At 42.0% G+C, this 19,932-nt stretch overlaps 1 protein-coding gene across 2 annotated transcripts in view; it reads right to left on the reverse strand.

Moving 5' to 3' along the window:
- The window catches only part of LOC138284261 (uncharacterized protein HI_0077-like), a 171,617-nt gene that overhangs the window by 134,524 nt on the left and 17,161 nt on the right, over positions 1–19,932 (reverse strand). For both annotated transcript variants that reach the window (XM_069222833.1, XM_069222832.1), the window contains exons 3-4: positions 10,433–10,551; positions 7,614–7,716 (exon numbers count right to left, since the gene is read on the reverse strand). In XM_069222833.1, coding sequence (XP_069078934.1) covers positions 7,614–7,716; positions 10,433–10,551 — 222 coding nt within the window. The remainder of the gene's footprint in view (positions 1–7,613; positions 7,717–10,432; positions 10,552–19,932) is intronic.

Genomic DNA, 19,932 nt, shown 5'->3' on the forward strand with positions numbered 1-19,932 from the left:
GCCTGGCCAATGGTCAATTTGTTAAAGACCTGGGCAGGTTTGTCCACACATTTACAGCCTTGGATAAAGCCCAGACATCACTGAATAAAGTGTTCCAGCAACACATTTTTGCCAGGGCCGGCAGACATCGAGGACGTCTGTCCGGCAACTCCACCACCTGCAGCCCTCTCACAGGGTACAGTACCTCAGGCAGGGGATAAATGTCACAGGCCAGAGACACCTTCAACACTGTTAGAGTGCAAATAGGACAAGCCCGCTTTAGCCGCAGCTTCCGCTCCCAGGTAAACTTCAACTCTAGTGTCAGCCCTCAAGATAAGCCTGATACCACCTTCGTCAGTAACACTGGGGGGCAGAACCACACACTTCCTACACAATTGGTCACTGTTAACCTCCGATCAGTGGGTACTAGAGACGATAACTGGTTTTCATCTAGAATTCTTTGGAGAACCTCAAACATACGTTCCGCAACCGATCCATTTTTCCCTAGTAGATCGCTCCTTTATTCAACAAGAAATAGACCAACATTTGAGCAAAGATGCGATTGGCCGTGCCAGGCCACCCCCTCAGGAATTTGCAGCAATATATTTGCAGTGAACAAGGGAGAGGGGTTCCTGTTTAGTAATCAGTTTGAACGATTTCAACAGGTGGATCCTTCATCGTCACTTCAAGATGTAGAGGATCCATCGCCTCAGGGGCATCCCCAAGGGGAGGAGACTGAATGGTATGCTTGGGCCTCAAAAACACCTATCTATCGATCATGATCTTTCCCCCGCACAGGAAATATCTGCAGTTCCAATTGAACAACCAATGGTTCCACTTCAAAGTCCTCCCCTTCGGTCTCCCCTCTGCTCCTTGGTGCTTGACCAAGGTTATAAGTCTAGTGACAGAAAAACTCCGTTCCAGATGAGTTCAAATGATTGTCTATCTAGACGAGATTCTTTTCATGGCCCAAGATTTCCAATCCATTATGGAACATCTAGAGTGGACCATTCAATTGCTGCAGGACTTGGGCTTCCTGATCAACGCAAAGAAGTCCGATCTGACCCCTTCCTGTCAGATGGAATTCCTTAGATTCCAAATTGACTCTTCTACTTCTCTTCTATCTCTACCGGCCCGGAAGTTACACACAATCCAGAAGGAGATCCGATCCACTCTCTGCAAAGACAGGATATCCCTCAGGATATTAGCCAGGATAGTAGGGTTTCTAGCGTCATCCATTCAAGCCATATTTCCAGATCCCCTACATTACAGAGCTCTCCAACGCCTAAAGTTTCATCTTCAGAAGGGCCGAACATATGCAGATCTCATAGACCTCACTCCAGAGACCCGCAACAAATTGCAGTTGTGGCTGGACCACATGTCGGCCTGGAACAGCACAGCCATTTTCGGCTCTTGTCCAGATGTCATCCTAGAAGCAGACGCCAGCGGGTTTGGGGTGGGGTGGCAGCTGTGACACTACCTCCACAGGCGGCCAATGGCCTCGCAAAGAATCACAGCTCCACATAAATTGTTTAGAGCGCTTTGGCAGGCTCCTCCGCAGTAAGGACACTGGCCCCTTGTTCCAATTATTGCATACTTCTACGAATGGACAATATATCTGCAGTCCGTTACATCAACAAACAAGAGAGGACAAAATCACATGTCCTAGTATAAATAGCAAAAAGCTTTTCACAAAACTGCCTTCAGAATCAAATTTCTGTGACTACAGAATATTTACCAGGCCATCTCAATGTGGTGTCATATTGGAATTCCAGATTCCTCAAGGACCCCAGTGAATGGAAACGCCGCCTGTCAGTTTTTCAGGCACTTCAACTGAGATGAGGCCAATGCCACATAGACCTGTTTGCCTCTTGTCTCTCACACCAATTTGACCACTTCTTCTCTTGGAGACTGGACCCTATGGTCATAACCAGAGATGCATTTCGCCAACAATGGACAGGGCCTCTTCTTCCATTTATAATGATCCAGAGAGATGCGACACAGGCCCTACAACAGACAGCAGAGCTGAACCTGGTCATTCCGATATGGAGATTCCAGGCTTGGTTCCCAATTCTACTGGAAACACCTCAAGGCCATCCAGTTCAAATTCCTCCAATTCCCAATTTTTTATCTGATCCATCGGGTCATCTTCACCCTCTCCTCATTCAGGACAATCTCCAGCTCATGGCCTGGAACATTTCAGGCAACGTTGGTTTGTGCCACAGCTTTTTGAGCAAGCTATCTCCTTTATAGCCGCTTCCTGGGCAGACTCCACTTAAATGCGGTACTTATCTGCCTGGCGTAAATGGGTGGGTTGGTGCAACACACAAGACCTGGATCCCTTGGGGACCCTGAATATCTTTGTGATCAACTTTCTAGCGGAGACTGCATCAGAAGGTCTAAGCTATTTTTCTGTCAACAACCAAAGATCAGCTATTTCAGCAGGTCATATGTCTATAGATGGGAAACCAGTGGGAGAGCACCCGTTGGTAAGTAGGGTGATGAGAAGTATTCGATTAGCCAACCCTCCACAGCCTAAATATTCTTATTTATGTGATGTTAACATCATCCTACATTTTTTTTTGCAAAGGTGGCCATGCAATTCAGATTTGTCCAGGAAATAACTGTCAGCAAAACTAACCATTTTACTGTGCCTTGTATCTTACAGAAGGGTTTCAGATGTTCACGCCCTGGATATTTCAGGTAGGGTCTATTCTCCTGATGGTGTTACCTTCTCCAACTCTAGAACTAAAACTTTTTCCAGGCAAGTAACTTATCCTAGTTTTCCACAAGATCCTACGTTATGCATTGTGCAATGTTTAAGACAGCATGAAGATTACACTAGGGAATTCCGGCAGTCTCTTGCAGGCCAACTTTTGATTGCCCTACAGAAGCCCTTCCATCTAGTGTCTTTAGCTACTTTAGTTCGTTGGGTGAAATGGATTCTGTCTGAAGAAGGCATGGACATTTTTGAATTTGGACTCATTCTCTGAGAGTTGCCATGGCCTCAAAAACATATTCTCTAGGATCGCAATTACAGGCCATAATGAGAGCAGCAGGTTGGTCAGTAGACTCTACATTTGAAAGGTTTTACTATAAAACTATTCTAGTGTTAGCCTCCATTGTACTAAAATAGCTTTAAACAAGCATAATCTGAAGCCTCCGGTCCTGACATAGAATATAACTTTTTCTAGCATACGCGTCAAGAATGTTCAATTCTATTAAGGACAGGGAGGTGAGGATTATCCCACCCCACTATGGGTCATTCCCACCCATTGATTTCTGCATGATGAATTATGTCATTGATATGATACTGTTAATGGTTTTTACTTTCAGGAATATGTTTAAGACTTTGTATATGATATTTATATAATAAGTACTTGCGCAGTTATTCTGAGCTTGGTGATTCATAACAGTGTTGTTGTATGAGTTCTTTATGATCACAGCAGAAGATTTTGATGAAGTTATTTTTCTCTTTCGTAGTCTCTGACCAGAAGACTGGGTAATTTAGAAGTGAGGAACTACCCTTGTTTGATCTGGACCGGCTTGTCCTGCCAATTTAGGGGACAGCTCAAGTTCTCACTTGGATGCGACACGAAGACGTTTTTTGTTGGGACATTGCGGGTTGATAAGACTTATTCATTCTAGAGCAAAGAAAGAGGATGATTTATGTCTACATGCTGTTTTATACATATAGGTGTACTGTGATTGGTACTGAGGTTATGATGTAACATTTGAATACTATGGGTATTGTAGTTTTGAAAAAAGTTAAGTTTTTATTGGCTGCTGTATTTTGGAGAGTAATAAACAGCAAAGAAGGAAAAGCATAATCGTCGCCTTCATGTCCTTAATAGAACTGAAAATTATTGATGCGTATGCTAGAAATTTTATGTCAACTGACAGGCTGCTCTTATGGGAAGTACATATTTTAATGACAATGTCAGACTTCATTCTCAAATGGCAGAGAAAGACAGTGTTAATTTACAGGAAATATGCTCATTTTAACTTTTGGACACCTTCCATAACCTCAAAGGGACAATCGTGAGAAAACAGCTTTATCTCAAACATGAGTCATGAAATCGAAGCAGAAGGCTTTTCAACAGGGTAAAATCACCTCAGCAACAAATGATTTATATTGTACTGGGGTGCTATCATGTACATTGGTCCCAAGATGGCTGCCATCACTTTCTGGTTGAAGTGCTGACAGCCAATCAGATCTCACCATGAGATCTGTGCTTAGGCTACGTCCAGATATACACATTTATTTTTCCTTTAGTATCTCAAAATCCACTGAACAAATTGACACCAAATATCAAAAAGCATGTTTTCTGCACCAAGAGCTAGCTTGGTGTAATTCCGTCCAGCGGTTTGGGCTGCAGTCGTGTTCTAAATCCCTTTAGGAAAATGCATGGGGAAAATGCATTTTGGCACCTCCACTTTTTCTCAGCTCCAGCTCGATGCATCACCCCGAAACTTTCAAGAAAGCAGCTGAACCAGCTGTCGTATCAATTTTGAACATTTCGTGAAGATTCTTCAAAGGGAGCCAAAGTTATTGGCAGAACAAAAAACACTTTTCCTGTGAAAACTAGGTCCTAACTATAACTACCTATTGGTAACCATCACTAGGTAATTTACAGAGATATATATATAAATAAATGTCCCTGTAATAAATTTTACATTGGTAGTACTATACATATAGCAAAAAAGCGCATTCTGGAACATACAAGAGCGATGAAGAAATGAAGACAAATCATATCCTGTGGCTAGTCATTTTAAGGAATATCATGACAAAGATGAAAGAAAATTACAATTTATGGTCGTGGATAGGGTCATAATGAAATTAAGAGGTGGTAACAGGACGCTGGACTTAAGGAAACTGGAATCACGGCTGTTTATTAGATGCAACAAAATGGAACCTATGGGCTTGAATAAGGATGAAGAATTATCTGTGCATTTATATTGACTGGTCGTGCAACATTGATATGTTTTGAATTTAATTGGTTTGGAGTTTATTTGAAACTATTACAGTGTGGGTTAAAGTTTTGTTGTTAAACAGTCTCTCAAAGGTTACAGGGATGTTACAGTTAGGAAATAGAATTTAAAAAAAACAAAGAAATCCACTAAAAATAAAGATTGCAGGGACATTATAGTTAGGTTTAGTTATTATACACACAAACAATAGAAATGTCAAGTAACTATAACTTGTGCTCCCGACATGCATAGTTTTATCATCAATAACTTTACAGCAAGTGATGGAGCGATATCAATGATGTCACAGAGGATGTCATGAGTGGTGTAATATGTGGGGTAATTAACAATGCACGGCAAGGGCATGAGTTATAGCTACCTTAGGACACAAGTTATAATTTCTTGAGGCTGAATTTCTATGGTTTTGTGTGTGTGAAATCTGAACCTAACTATAACATCTCTGTACCTTTTGTTTTTTTAGCCAGGTCCTGGCTGTATGATCCAGTGCGGGAGGGAAACCCTTAAGTCTCAGGGTGGGAACCCTGTGACACTGAAGGAGCCTGCCCTGGGGATGGGGTCCTCAGGGCCTTAAATGGCCTGAGGAGGGGGCCTGCAAGGTTCCCTCTCCATTACTAATGGGCAGGGAAATGGGGTCCTTAGGGCTGAAATCCACCCAGGGAGGGGAGGCACGCAGTCCCCCAAATATGTATATTGTACCACCGGGACCTGGCCTATCTGGAGAACATTAAAACATTTTTTTAAAAATGCTGCCGCAGGTCCGCTGTGAATTTGCAGCAAAATTGAAAAAAAATGTTTTTGGCCCCAGACGCGGTTCCTGAGGGACCCTACCACCAGACCTAGGGGGGCAGGGTATTCCTACCCTGCCTCCTTGTGTTTTTTGTGTGTTTTTCTTGAGATCAACTCTGCTGTTTCTTTTTGCTGGACCTCTACACAACAGTTACAACTAAGTTGGGTAATTACAAGTCTTACTACTTCAGCACCAAAAAGAATTCAGTCCATGAAGTGTACTGTATACATATTCAAACGGTCAATTATATAATTTCAGACAAGTTGTAATATCGTAAACTTCAACACCTGTTAACAGAGTTTACATAGGTGCTGCTGCCATTCCTGTATCTTTTCATCACATTAAATGTTATCACACACTTCAATCAATTCATCTGAGAAAAAATACCAGAATAACTGCAATTGACCTTAAGAAAATATGTGGAGTACAGTTTGGGTTACAGTAAAGGTACAGGTCAAATGTGAGATTATGGTCAAGGTAGGCGTAAGAGTCAAGTGAAATTTAAGGTCAGAGTTAGGTTAGGTTTGCGGTAAGATTTGGAGGTCAAAATTAGATTACTGTTGGTCCTGGAAAAAAAGAGTAAACATAAGTGTTCGTAACAGGCAGCATAACTAAAAAACAGACAAAGTTAGAGTCAGGGGTGGGTTAGGTTCAGGATTAAGAACAAGATGTAGCATTAAATGAGTTTTAAAATTTGGGCTAATGTTAGAAATGAGTGTTCTTTTTGGGAAGATAAAGCTAGCAAGACATTTCTAAAATAGTTCTAATCAAAAAGGGGGAGGTTTCACTGAAAATCAATACTAGAGAATGATTACAACCTTTTATCCTGGTCTGTGCCAAATATGGGAAGGTGAGAAATTGCCTAATGCAAAACATACTCTGGGTCAGATTTACAGAATACATTATGTGGTTTCTGTTAGCAGTTCATGAAAGCAGTTGTTCAGTAAGTGGCACAGAAAAGCAAACAAAGGAAGGATAAGCCTAAGTGCAGGAAAGGAATGCCATTGCTCCAACATTAAGCCACCTGTATAGCTTGAAAAGGCAGAATGGGAAAAGGAAAAAAAAAGATGAGTGGCTTACGTTTTCACTTTTAAAAAGTGACCCTATCAGTCATGCTCCAACTGTGCTGAACTCAATTTTTGTCTAACAGGACACTGCACGAGAGTAGACAATTGCACATTAACGTTAGCTGCTATCCTACCCTTTCATCCCTTTGCTGTCTCAGACTGCAATTTGCCCCAAACTAAATTTGGAAATGTGCATGCCATCTCTGAGATTGCTTGGCTTTTGTTGTCAGTTTAGCCAACGCCATCTCGAGCCACGTTAGCTGGCATATACCTTTTTCTTATAATATCTGTATCCTTTAGTTGTTTTTTTAATTGATTTTATTAAATGATTTTATCAACTTGTTTGATCTTTTAAGTAACAATGGCTGTATGTCTCTTTGTAAGAGGTTTCTCTGATATATAAGACCATCGCTCAAATTGTCTTCCATTGAAAACTGTTTTGAATAGAAAATGTTAAATTAAAATGAATTTCAGAGAACTCAAAACAGCACTTATACTTCTAAAAGAATCTCATAAACATCCTCTTTTGAAGGCCGTTATTAGCTAACAGGTTCACTACAAACAGAACTCGGAACCTATATCCCTTACCATTTCAAAAGCACTGCTTAATACACCTAATAAATGTACAACACTCTTACATCATCGGAATACACCTATTCTGGACTCGATTGTGAATGAATTGATATACCTCAAAGGGACTTCATGGCAAATTGGGACGTTTGATTGATCAGAATATAAAAAAACAACAAAAAACACACCAAGTCTTCTATATCGCCTAGGATGTTTCTTACCACATAGCCTGACTTCAGTTTCCTTGATGGGAATCCTCGAGAGACTACTTTGCATCTTCACGTACACATTTCCATCACATTCTTTGACATCATACACTTGGTTCTGTTTGAGGAGAGATAGAGATGAATACTGTCAACACATAAGCCTGGCCCACTGAGCCCATCCTTTGAACAGGGGTCGCTATCCAGTGAGCAACAGGGGATGGAACACATTGCCTGGTTTTTCACTGTCTATCCAGATGTGGGTAGGGTTGGCCTGGGGAACTTTTGCCCAGTTGGGTCGGGCTTGTCCCAGAGTCAACACCAGCCTCTACTCCTCCCACCCTAACTCCAGCTTGTTCTAGGCATGACAGTGGTACCAACAAGCACCCACTACAGAACATTTTCCAGATCTGCAGAAGAGGACTGGTCCTGCTGTCTGTGATCTGAAAGGAGCCTTGAAAGATTGGACCTACTCCCTCTTGTAATCAGGTCAAAAACGTAGACTCCAAGGGTCAGTTGGCTTACGTTCTGCGTAGCTAAAGGGAGACAACAAGCTGCAAGAGGCCTTTTCCTGGAAAGATCCACCTGACCAGTGGCAACTGGACCGTGTTGTTGGGCTCTGCCCGGCACCCTGTATGTCTCTTATGAGGCCCTGGGGGTCTAGAAGTATACTAAGGAGGGCTTAGAAGACTACACTAGAAGAGAAAGTATTTGACCAGAAAGAACCTAGTTAGTGTATCTGACTCGCACTAGGTTGCAGTCAGCATTTAAAAGTGCTTAGCTCCCGATCTATTGCGACCACCGACTATTGATTTGCTCGTTTTGGTGCTATTTCTACTTACAGCTTTCAACATTCTTATATGCACTGCCCCTTATTGGATTTTTGTCATTTTGGTGTCCTTTTGTTTATTGCATTTTACTATACTTTTCTAATTTAGTTTGGGTTTTTCATTTTTTTGCACTTTTAGTGTGTAAAATACTTTACACATTACCCTAAATTAAGCTTGTCTGCTCTGTGGCATAGTTATCAAGCATTACGCTCAGAGTAACTTGTTCACCCTGACAAGGGTTGCAATTATTTCATGGGTTACCTAACCCAAATAATAATCCAATTTCCTAAGGTGTGCTTGTAAGGGTAGAGTAATCAAGAGGAAGAGCAGTGAATCTCCAGACACCTGTACAGGTACAACTGTGGAGTCTGGACTGCTCCACTTAATTACCAAGCCTAAAAGACAACCTGACGAGATCCATTTACACCTACAAGGAATCCTTTTGTAAACCCCTGAAACGTGTATTTGAGGTATTTTCTGTCATATACCTATGTTTATAGCCATCAATAAATTATGAATAGTTTACTGAAAAGGAAAAGCTGGTATTTATCGTGTTCTCATAAAATGACAGACTATTATTTAGGGACCGAAATAATGTATTTTTTACAATTGAAATCCTGATAATTTGGGGCATAAGGAGTGAGTTTTCATAAAATTCCATTTTTTTGTTTAGGGAGTAACATGTACAAGTGCTAAAAACACAAGCTAGCATAATTAGTCATGTGACAAAACGCCTAATGTTTGTGGAAACGTTAGTCAGTTTTCAGAATTTGGTAATCGATTGTTTGATGAAGATTAGATTATTTAAAACAAAAAAAAGGGAAAAGCAGCATTGGAGATCCAAATGTTAGTACTTTCAGAAAACAGCAATGTGTTTATTTACTGAAGACAACAAACTCATATTTGAGAGAAACACTGGTTCATTGTCAGAAACTACGAAGCTGCTGTTTCAGGACGACGCAGGTGTAATTCCAAGATATTATATTATTATTATTATATATATATACAAATACAAACATATATATAAAAAGCTAAAATATGGTACTTTTACTATCCTATAGCCTAGGAGGATAAGCTCTGTCAGAAAATTAAATAAAGTGGCAGGCAGAAGTGAAGAAAGTTGCATTATAATTTTAAATTAATCTCTCCGTTAAACCTCCAGCTTTCTATTTAACATGTCAGGAACATCAAGCATTTTTTCCAAACCGTATATCTACAGGCTGGCTCACTTAGGGCCATATGTACAAACACATTTTCCCATAGACACAGAATGGGTAAAACCCTTTGGTACATCTGGCCCTTAGTGCTAGTTGGGATAGGGATTTACACCTTGTCAGTTTGAATGTTCACTAGCCACCGCAGGTTGCCAGTAAGTCTGACACACACCCAAACTGTTATAAAAATGGCAAGTATACATCCAAATTAAAGACTAGACAAAATGTTAAACATTGAGATAAGAATGGAGGCCTGAAATACTTTAGGAATTAAATGGGTGCACAGTTAAGAAATTTGCCCGAAACGTTCCTGAACAAGAACGTGTACAAAGAGTCCTTCTGCCGCTTTCAAGCCGACTGCTCACACCAGCAAATTTGATATACACCTCAGTCTGAAATAATTTGAGTCCTGGTGCTACCACTCCTATTTCTCAGTCATATGACCCCCAATCACCTCTCCTTTTTCTGTGTCAGCTCACCTCACCGTCTGCTTCACCTGTTGCTCCTTTGGCAGTCTTACCTATTCCTTGGTATGCTGCTGCTGAGTTTCCTGAGGATGTCTAATGTATGACTAGGTCCGCACACATGTTCATGCTAATGGCTCATTTATGAATTACTCCCATTCCTTCTTCAAAAGATGCCCAGGGCATGTCATCTATTCCCAATGGAGTGAGATAAGCTCATCCAGTTCCTGAGCTGAACTTCTTGGTGGCCCCCCAATCCTTCATATCATGCCATCAATTCTAACTGATACCATCAGTGTATCTGCAACTGTCGCAATGCCCACACTCACCTGTAAACCGGATGAAGATGAGCCATCGTCCAAAAAGAAATCAAAATCATGCCAAGGGCAGATCAATGCGAACCGCCCGTTGCCCATCTCTTCTATGTCACCCAATTCCAGCGGCCCTCCTGTATGCCAAACATAGGTTGGAACATGATCAACATGTTATAACAATAGCAAAATAATTAGAGCTTTGTTTCAATTTGTTTTAGGAAGTTTTTTCCTCAGATACAAATTTCTCCAAGTAATCAGTTATCCCTTCCTTATTTATTGTCAATTCGTATTAACAATGGCCTGACTAGTTCAGGCATTCCATCATTGTTAGTAGAGTAGAGCTTAGTTAAATAATGATCCTGGATACTGGACATGTAATCTATATTCATGGACGTAGAGGTAATACATGGAGAAGATTTGTAATTTTATACACACACTAAACAAACAAACTTTAAGCATCCACACAAAACAGTAATTTTAGTTCTATATTTCTTCAACTGAACTTTAGCATCTAGGGTTTTGCAGATATACATAACTTTCCCCAGGGACAGTCAAAACAATAGAGAAGTAAGATGCATCCATTGCTCCTGCACTCTGTCTTTGCTATAACTGTGCTGTTGGGCTCCCTAAGCACAGCACAACAGGGCTCTCCAGCATCCCCATCAGAACCCACAGGGGGACATCACAGGCAGTGGTCCTAGACAAAGCAAAAGAGCAATACACTTGAATTCTCCAGACTTCAAACTGAAGCCCACATGTATTGACCTGGCCAGAGGGCCCTGCCCACGCTCTGCACTGGAAGGAACAAAGAACACTACGGGGCAAAAGAAACAACCCATTTGCTTTTTAGGGTGCAGATTGAAAAGCCGTTCTGAAGCAACATGTGGTGATACGCATTAGGCGGATGTGAGAAGATAGTCATGCAGGCCAGCGGTGCCCAAGAACAGGGCACCTAAAACATGGCTTAAACTCATCATAGCCAGGGTTCAACTCAAAATGCTAGACAAAGCACAGCAGTACACCTTGCTCCTGACAAAACAAGGATATTACATGGGTGGGAACAAGCAGGAAGATTGCTTGTAGATTAAAAGATAAATGGGGCACATGTAGAATTGGTGAGGTGAAGGGCCAAGGAGATAGTCTGATCAAGGATGATCAGGAGATCCCTCATGAATTTAGAAACTTTTATAGGGTACCATATTCAGCCAAAAACAAGTCTTTATAATGGGCCCAAGAATACTTGTTGTGGGTTCAGAAAACAGCACTCTGGCAAGAACAATCTCTGTACTTCCCTATTAAACAAGAACAGTTTACCTCCAGCAAACCCAAATTTCAGACCAGCAAATCTCCAGGCTTAGATGGCTTCACCTCCTCTTTTATAAAACATTCTGCCACATTTGTGCCCCAAACAAGGGAAAGATAGATAACTGTCCTTGTTTTACAGATCTGTTTCCCTCATAAATCTGAATGCTAAATTATTTACTGGGTTCCTAGCCCAAAGACGTAATCCCTCAATGTGAAGACTAATTGACCATGATCAATCAGGATTCATACTTGGCCAGAATTGTTAAGACAACTCTGTAGGAAGCTGTCTCTGTATGTAGTGTACCAACATGAGGTACACTGTGTAAAGAGTCTAAGCATTCACCAGGTGTATAACAGAGGCACAAAAGACATCCCAAATGTTGTCTCTTTGAGTAGTGTGGTCGAGCACTTAGGTTAGGCACACGTTAACATTTTTGGAGGGGCCCAGGCAGAGCTCCCGGGAGGAACCTGCTGCCTCAGACATGGTTTTTAATATAGTTGGGACCTTTTGAGAATCTTGCCCCAAAAAATCTAAACAGTTTTTAAGGCCTATCTAGTAACTTTTTCAATTTCTAAATACAACAGGACTTGGCGACTTAACCAAAGCCCTAACAGATAGAAATTAAGAACAAATGCAAAAACACATTTTAAAAACTAATTTTGGCAACTAAAGTCAATTGTGGATTCTTTAGTGGAATCACAATATTGACAAAGTGGTGCAGTACAAGCAATGTCTTCTTCCCACCGCTGTGCCGCCAATGTAGAAAGCTGGTTCTTTATATAGTGGACCAAATGAGGTTCACAGTGTAAAGAGTCCAGCAATCTCCAGAGGTATCACAGAAGCACAAATGACATCCCAAATGCTCTCTTTTTGGGTAGTATGGCCGAGCAGTTAGGCATATCAGAGGGTAGTGATAAGCATGTAAGGCACACACTCATGCAGTAAGTAAGACACACACTCAATAAAGAAATCCAAAACCAATTTATAAAAATAACACATACTTTTATATAAACGTTGATACCATGATCACCAGAAGCAGGTGTGTACTTTCTGAGTTATGAATTTTTAGAGTTTTTAAAAGTAGACAGGTCATTTTTCAGGAAGCTTCACTGCAGTCCTATGGAGGAAAACAAAGACGGCAAACCAGGTAGAGTACAACAATTTACGGGACCAATCTCCTGGACTTAAGGTGACTTTGGGGCAAGGACCAAGGCCACACCAACAGGTTACCTCGGGAAGCCCTGGTGTGCCTGGGTGCAGAGGTGTGCTACGGAATTGGGGGTCCCATATAAGTGCATGAGGATTGGTCTGGTTACAAAGTTGCTGCAGGGATGAACTGGAAGGGCAGTCCAGAGGGCACATGGTGGACACTGTCAGTCACTCCTCCTCAGGCTGTAGGGCACGGGTGCAAAGGTGTCTTCTGACATCGGGTCTGGTGCTGGAGTTCATTGAGGTTGCAGGGAGGCCCGCAGAAACACCCGCAGGCATGGACTCCGGGTCTAGTCCGACCAAGCCAACAAGTGGGCTCAGGTCTCACGGGAGATGTGTGGACACCCTTGGTTCTCTTCTCTTTGGTCTGGGGCAGACAAGTACAGATGTGTCCTAAAGCACCGGCTCTTGGTCACTCATGGTTGCTGCAGGGTCTGTAGAAACAGTCTGCAGACAGCGTTGTGAAATCCCCACTGGGTGAGCACATAGTGGGCTTCGTCTCCGGAGGGCCTGGAGACCACGCTGACACCAGTGGCCCACCTCAACACAGGCTGGGCGGTAGGGGTGCAGTGCTGATGTCCTGCGTCTGGTTTCTGGTAGTGCGAGTTCTCTCAGGTCTTTCTTGGGTGCCTACGGATTCAAGGGAACAGCTCTTCTACTCCTAGGGAGTTCCTCCTGGCGACTGGCGAAGCACTGACACCTCTCCCAATTTCTTGGAGGCTGCAGCGGCAGGACAGGCCAGTTGGTCCTCGAGAGTTGGGTGCAGCAGGCAGGCCGGCATGGTTGCCCCCAAGTCAGTCCTGCTCCTTGGTTCTTGGGTTCAGCAGGCTTCTTGTCCACTCCTTTTGTGTCCAGCGAAGATCTGAGGCACTGGTATCAGGGGAGTCAACTAAATACTCAACTTAGGGAGTGTTAAGGGGAGTGAAGTGTAGTAGGCAATAGAATTACCCTTGGGGTCACTGTACCCCCTAGATGACCACTTCCTGTGGGGAGTGGGCATCAAACTGTCCACAGTTCCTAAATTCCACCACACACAAGATGGTGGAATTTCCTGAGTCATATCCACTTCAGGTTAGTTCCCCTAGGGGTGTTCCCAGTCTAGAATTGTGACACGCCTTCTGCATTGCTAATTTTACCGCCCGTCAAGGTGCTAGATGGGCCCTGGGGCAGGGAGGATGACATCTTCCTCTGAGGAAGGCCATATCTGCACACCAAATGCAGTAGGCTTCTATGAAGCTCCTGCCTTGGAATGCAGGTCATCCTGTGGGGAGGGTGGGTAACACCACTGCCCGGACAGGCTTTTGTTTCTGATCTCCCGAGAGTGGAAGCTCTCACCCTGGGAGGTCAGATTCTCCTCTGTTGGTGGCAGGCTGGCCAGACCCAGTCAGTGAGCTCACCAGCAGCTGGCAGGTTTTTCAGCCGGCACCTCTAAGGTGCCCTCTGTGTGCATGTATTAATAAATGTATTAATAAATCCATCACTGGAATCAGTGAAGGTTTATTAATACGAGATGTTTGATACCAAACCTCTCTATGTTCAGAGAAGCCATTGTGTACCTGGGGAACTTATAGTGACCAGTGTCCAGCACATGTATTTAAAATAAATGGCTTCCCTGCACACTTGCTATGTCTAAAAATAAAAAAAAACATAGTAGGGGCATATTTGCTCATGCATATATGCCCTGATTTGTAATATAATGCACCCTGAATGGATGGAAGGCCTACTGTAGGAGTGACTTACAGATATTACAAGCAGTGTTTTAGGGGACATGACACACAAGTGTGTGCCATTTTGTGTTTTCAATTATGGGAGCAGTCTGCAGAAAGTTGGTGCAGAGTCCCTCAGAGTGGCACACGTTTGCTGAAGCTATGAGGAGCACTCTTCAGTTACCATGCCCTGGTGCCAGGGGTACCATTTAGTAGGGACTTAGAGGTGCTGAAGGGCCTGGTCTCTTGGGGGTCAAGGGACCAGGTGTCTTGTTTTGGGGAAGGACCACTGGCATTGGGGACCTGGTTAGCAGAAACCATTGCACTTCAATCAAAGTAGCTTCTAAAACCCAGGCAAAAAGTGTGTGTGTGTGTGTGGGGGGGGGGGGGGAGGGGGGGGAGGCGACGGGGGGAAGGAGTACTGCAACATCATCCCAGCTCCATACAAATACAAAAATTATGTTTTACATCTATGAGGATGTAAAAATATCGGGCAAAAAATCTTGCTCTAAACAATTGATGCTAAAAGGGCATTCAACAAAGTTTATCTGCCTTATTTGGAAGGGGCACTGAGCAGATTCAGATTTGAGTCCAAATTTGCAAATGGGTATTCTGCAGTTAAAACAAGCCAACAGCAAAGGTTGGAGTCAGTCAATTGCCCTCTAGTCTGTTCTCTACACAGAGGGCAACAATCTAAGCCTGCCCTCATTTGCTCCTTAATTTTGTTCTCTATGTGGAGCTAGGTGGAGAGCTGAGTAAGTATTCAGACAACTACCCTATCGAGTGCAACACCTCTGTAGTTGAAAATGAAAGTCACTCAATTTGACGAAGTCACCAGGTTTTCTTTACATCTACATACATCTCAAGTTCTCCAGAAGAAACAAACTCTTAAAAGACAGCATCCCTTTACGTGGGCTTCCAACTGTATTCCATTTTACAGCTCTTGGCAGATGTAAACATTCTGTGCCAATATAATGGCTGGGAAGACTCAGGACCATTATCTAGACTTCCCACTCAATTCCATATTTTGGGATACAGCTAATGGCTACTCATCACCCACTATCAATGTAAATTACCCAGCTGCAATCCATGCGCTGTGAGCTGCAAACATGACACTTTCAGGACCTAACATGTCTGGTGAGGCTTGGGAACATTAAAATTACGCCCTTGCCCAGGGTTTTATTCATGTTCCTGTTTCTTCCATTCAGCATCCACCACCACTGGTGGACAAAACTGAATTAAACCATTGATGATTTTATTTGGACTAGAAAGGAACCTCAATCACCATGAAAGATACTACAGAGACTCCCACAAAGAGGAGGACTGGGTATTCCAAACATTATTTCAAACTACTAGGCTACATAATTAACATACATGGGGAAGTGAGGTAGAATTTAATCATAGAAGGGTTGGTGCTTTATACCCAAACCAATCACTGGGACACATATCTGGAGGGTACTATGGTTGCCTAAAAACAGAGCATGCAGACTTTATTCCTACCCTGTGACAAATGCCACCCTTGTGGTACGGGTTTGAGGGAGGCACTAATATCTTTTCCCTCACTGCTCAGGTGTGTAATGAAAGATTCCGAGCTTATGCTGGCATTTGTGACGAACATCACAAACAAAAGGGAGGAAGCCTGTTCAACTGGAATAAATGATGCCCTTTGAGAAGCTCAAAACAGACTACAACTTTCCTAAAACAGAGAGGCTAAGATATATTGAGATTCAACACTGAGTTGCCAACAAATCAGTAATGACGCTAGCAAGCATCTCCTCTCAAACATACACAGGCTGCTCATATGCATATATGCCCTGATTTGTAATGTAATGCACCCTGAATGGATGGAAGGCCTACTGCAGAAGGACCCACACACTTTAGTAAAACACCTGACCAAAGGATATAGGACAGAACATCATCAAAAAAAATGGATAATGAGTTTTCATAGAACCTGAATAATATCCAGAAGCAAAACATGTAAAGTGAAAATAGCTCACTATTGGTACCTGACCCCAGAAAGAATACATAAATAGAATCAAGAGAGGTCAGAAGAGAGCTAGAAAGGCTGTGGTGCGACAGGTACCCTGCGTCACGTACTCTAGCATTGCACCGAAAAGACGCGAGACTCTGCAGAATCCTGAACAACACAGACTCTATGTTTGATCCTCAGCCTGCCCAACAAGGATACATTACCATTACACGCCAAACAAGCCATCACTTCTTTTTGAGGACCAGACAAGAAAACGTGGTTAATAAGCATATGGAAACTGTTGGGCATGGAGAAAATCACGTCAATTAATAACCAAAATGGCAGCGACAAGGACCTATTGGCACCATTTAAAATATTTCTAGCAAATGAGTTACTGGAGTTCTCATGTCACAAATATTTAAGAATCTTATAATGTACTTCATAGAAGTGAACACAGGTGGGAGGAACAAGGGCATGCAACCCTGCTAGAAAGAGTTAGTCCCACACATCAAGTAAGTGCAGACAAGAATAGAATATCCCTTGAACACTGCTCGACGATGCTGAATATATACATCATTTGATAGACTTGACTTAGCGATTCATTGGAGAAAAGGAAAAGGAGTGGAGCTAAATTCAGTTTTTAGGTTGAGCGTAAGCGTTCAACTTTGTGTATACTTTTAGTATACTTCTTATGGCTTAAAGCATTTTCATTTGTTGGTTGCAGTGTCCTTTGAAACTTCTTGCTCACTAGTGGCCAGTTCTGCCTTTTTCTCCCTCCTTTTCCTGTTTGAGAGCAGTGACCAACTACTGTATTATTCTACTTTGGCTTCTTTATCTGTTGCTGTGACGGCTATTTTTGTTATTTCTCTGGAGCTCCCCTTGGACTGTGGGTTTTTTAGGCTGGTAGCTGCCTGTGTTTTATTAAATCATTCCCTTCATTCCACCTCCTCCCATGTTCCTGACATTTGTTTTAGCTTTAATCCAGTGCTGTCCTCGTTTATCACTGGCTCCTAACATAAGCTTACTTTACAAAAGAAACACCTGGTCATTAAGCTCAATGCTCATGAAAGCCACAATATGCCCTTTCAGGTAGAATGTAGCTAAACCTAGAAGCAATGATGCTAAACTTGCTTAGCCCCGAATTGCATCTTGATTCTCTCTGTCCAAGGTCCCTGCCTGCCGGCACTCACAACATCGCACACAGGGCATTGCTTATCTCCTTTATTGGGGCCATAAATCTTCTCAGGCTGCTCTGCTCATTGAATTGTGAGGCACGAATGCTTGCAAGACTTTTCATTCTGTTAAAATAAAAATAAAATATCTTTTTCCAGCCTTATTTTCCAATTTCTGTTCAGACGTTTACACAACATGAGGTGGTGCAGTCTTGTCTCTCCTAAAGGGCTTGTGATTTCTGATGTCAATAGCCGCCAGTGACCACTAAAACATGGCAGGAAAAGATGAAATTATGAGACAGGGTTAACCAATTTATATGGTAACAAAAGTCCAGTTACGAATTTACAATGCCAATAGCTCTAACTCAAGACAATGCAAGACCTACTGCATTGCAAATGCCTGTCTAATTTATGTTTTTATTTATTCATTTTATGATATTTTTTTAAAGCACATATACACCTATAAGTACCTTGCTGCTAAAAATGTAATCAAATTGTCACTAAAAATCAATTTTATTGCATCATCTCTAATGTAGAAAATAACCACTTTTTAGAAAAAAAATTAATTCCAGGAATTCTGAATCCCCTCTAAAGAGAAAGATGGAGAGAATGCCACATCTTAGCTAATGCAACAGAGAATAATCTGCTGTCCAAAATCACGCATTAAACTTGGCAACACTGAGCCAACAGGCCTTTTTGGATCTTGAGTAGCGCCCCGGCTCATGAAAAAAGGCTATTCCATGAAGAGGGCGCATAATCCGTTCATACACAGATTTAAGGACTAAGCATAAAACTTTAAAGTTTGTCTTTTGAGCAACTTCCAATCAACATAGTTTTATTAAGCGAGAAGCAACAGATTCAAATTTTTTATGTAAAAAATTAACCTATCTGCCCCATTTTGAACTTGTTGCAATTTCTTTAACGATTTAACAAGCAGGATGAGATAAAATACATTGCGTTAGTCGAGCCTACCTGAGACAAAGGCATTCAGTATTTATACTCGTTTTGAGTGACTGAATTAATCTCTTCAAAGCTTGCAAATGAAAAAGCAATTCCTCAACACAGACTTTATTTGATCTTCTAACAACAACTTGGACTCAGATTCGATTTTGGCCTTTTTGGATGGGAAGAGGCTTTCTGCCCGTTGAAGTAGACACATATCGTCCTCCCAAATTTGAGTCAGCCTAAAAGGTAAGAGAACCTTAGTTTCCCCTCTATTCAGCTTTGGCCTCTTTAGAGGCCATCCACCTATGCACATTAGCTAAGCAGAACCTAAGAGTATCTGTACTCAGGTCCGGATTATCACAGATAGTAAAACAAAAATCTGTGTGTCTTCCTAGACACACAATTGATGACAGTCTTAATGATTGAATCAATTTAGCCAGTGGAATCAAGTTAAATAACAAGGGGAGAAAGGTCAGATTCTCATGGACCTGTACAAGTTAGTTGTTTTCCATCTGAATGTTGCCTATCCAATTTCACTAGAGCAGAATGCTTGCACAGGGAATTGTGGAACTAGTTAAGTATAATATCTCCTATGGAGAGGACCACCATCATATCGAACATGATCTGGAGGTCCAGGGTGACAAATACTGCAGAATAATCCAGGCAAAGTAGTGCCACTGAGATATTTTGATCAGCACCTGTCCGAAAATCCTGTAGAACCACAGTAATCACATATTTCCTACTACAGCTGCCCTAGATCCTGCTTGTGATGGATATAAAAGCACAAGAGATTCCATACAGCTTGACAATTGACTAAAAATAGCATGTTTGAGATGTTTCACGAGAAAGGGCAACTGAGACACAGACTTATAGTTTTCTAGGTCATTTTGGTCCAATTTTTCTTTCATCAATGGAATGACTTGTGCAACTTTTTAACTCAAAGGCATCACAAGACAGAGAGCCAAAGTGATATGGTGTAGGAAAGTACCATCTTGCCTGGCATGTTACCCCCATTTTTACTTGTGTGTATGTTTGTTTTTGCCTGTGTCACTGGGATCCTGCTAGCCAGGATCCAGTGCTCATAACGTATGCCATGTATGTGTTCCCTGTGTGGTGCCTAACTGTATCACTGAGGCTCTGCTAACCAGAACCTCAGTGTTTATGCTCTCTCTGCTTTTAAAATTGTCACTGCAGGCTAGTGACTAATT

This window comes from Pleurodeles waltl, chromosome 3_1 (genome assembly GCF_031143425.1).
Source record: "Pleurodeles waltl isolate 20211129_DDA chromosome 3_1, aPleWal1.hap1.20221129, whole genome shotgun sequence".
Classification (NCBI taxonomy): domain Eukaryota; kingdom Metazoa; phylum Chordata; class Amphibia; order Caudata; family Salamandridae; genus Pleurodeles; species Pleurodeles waltl.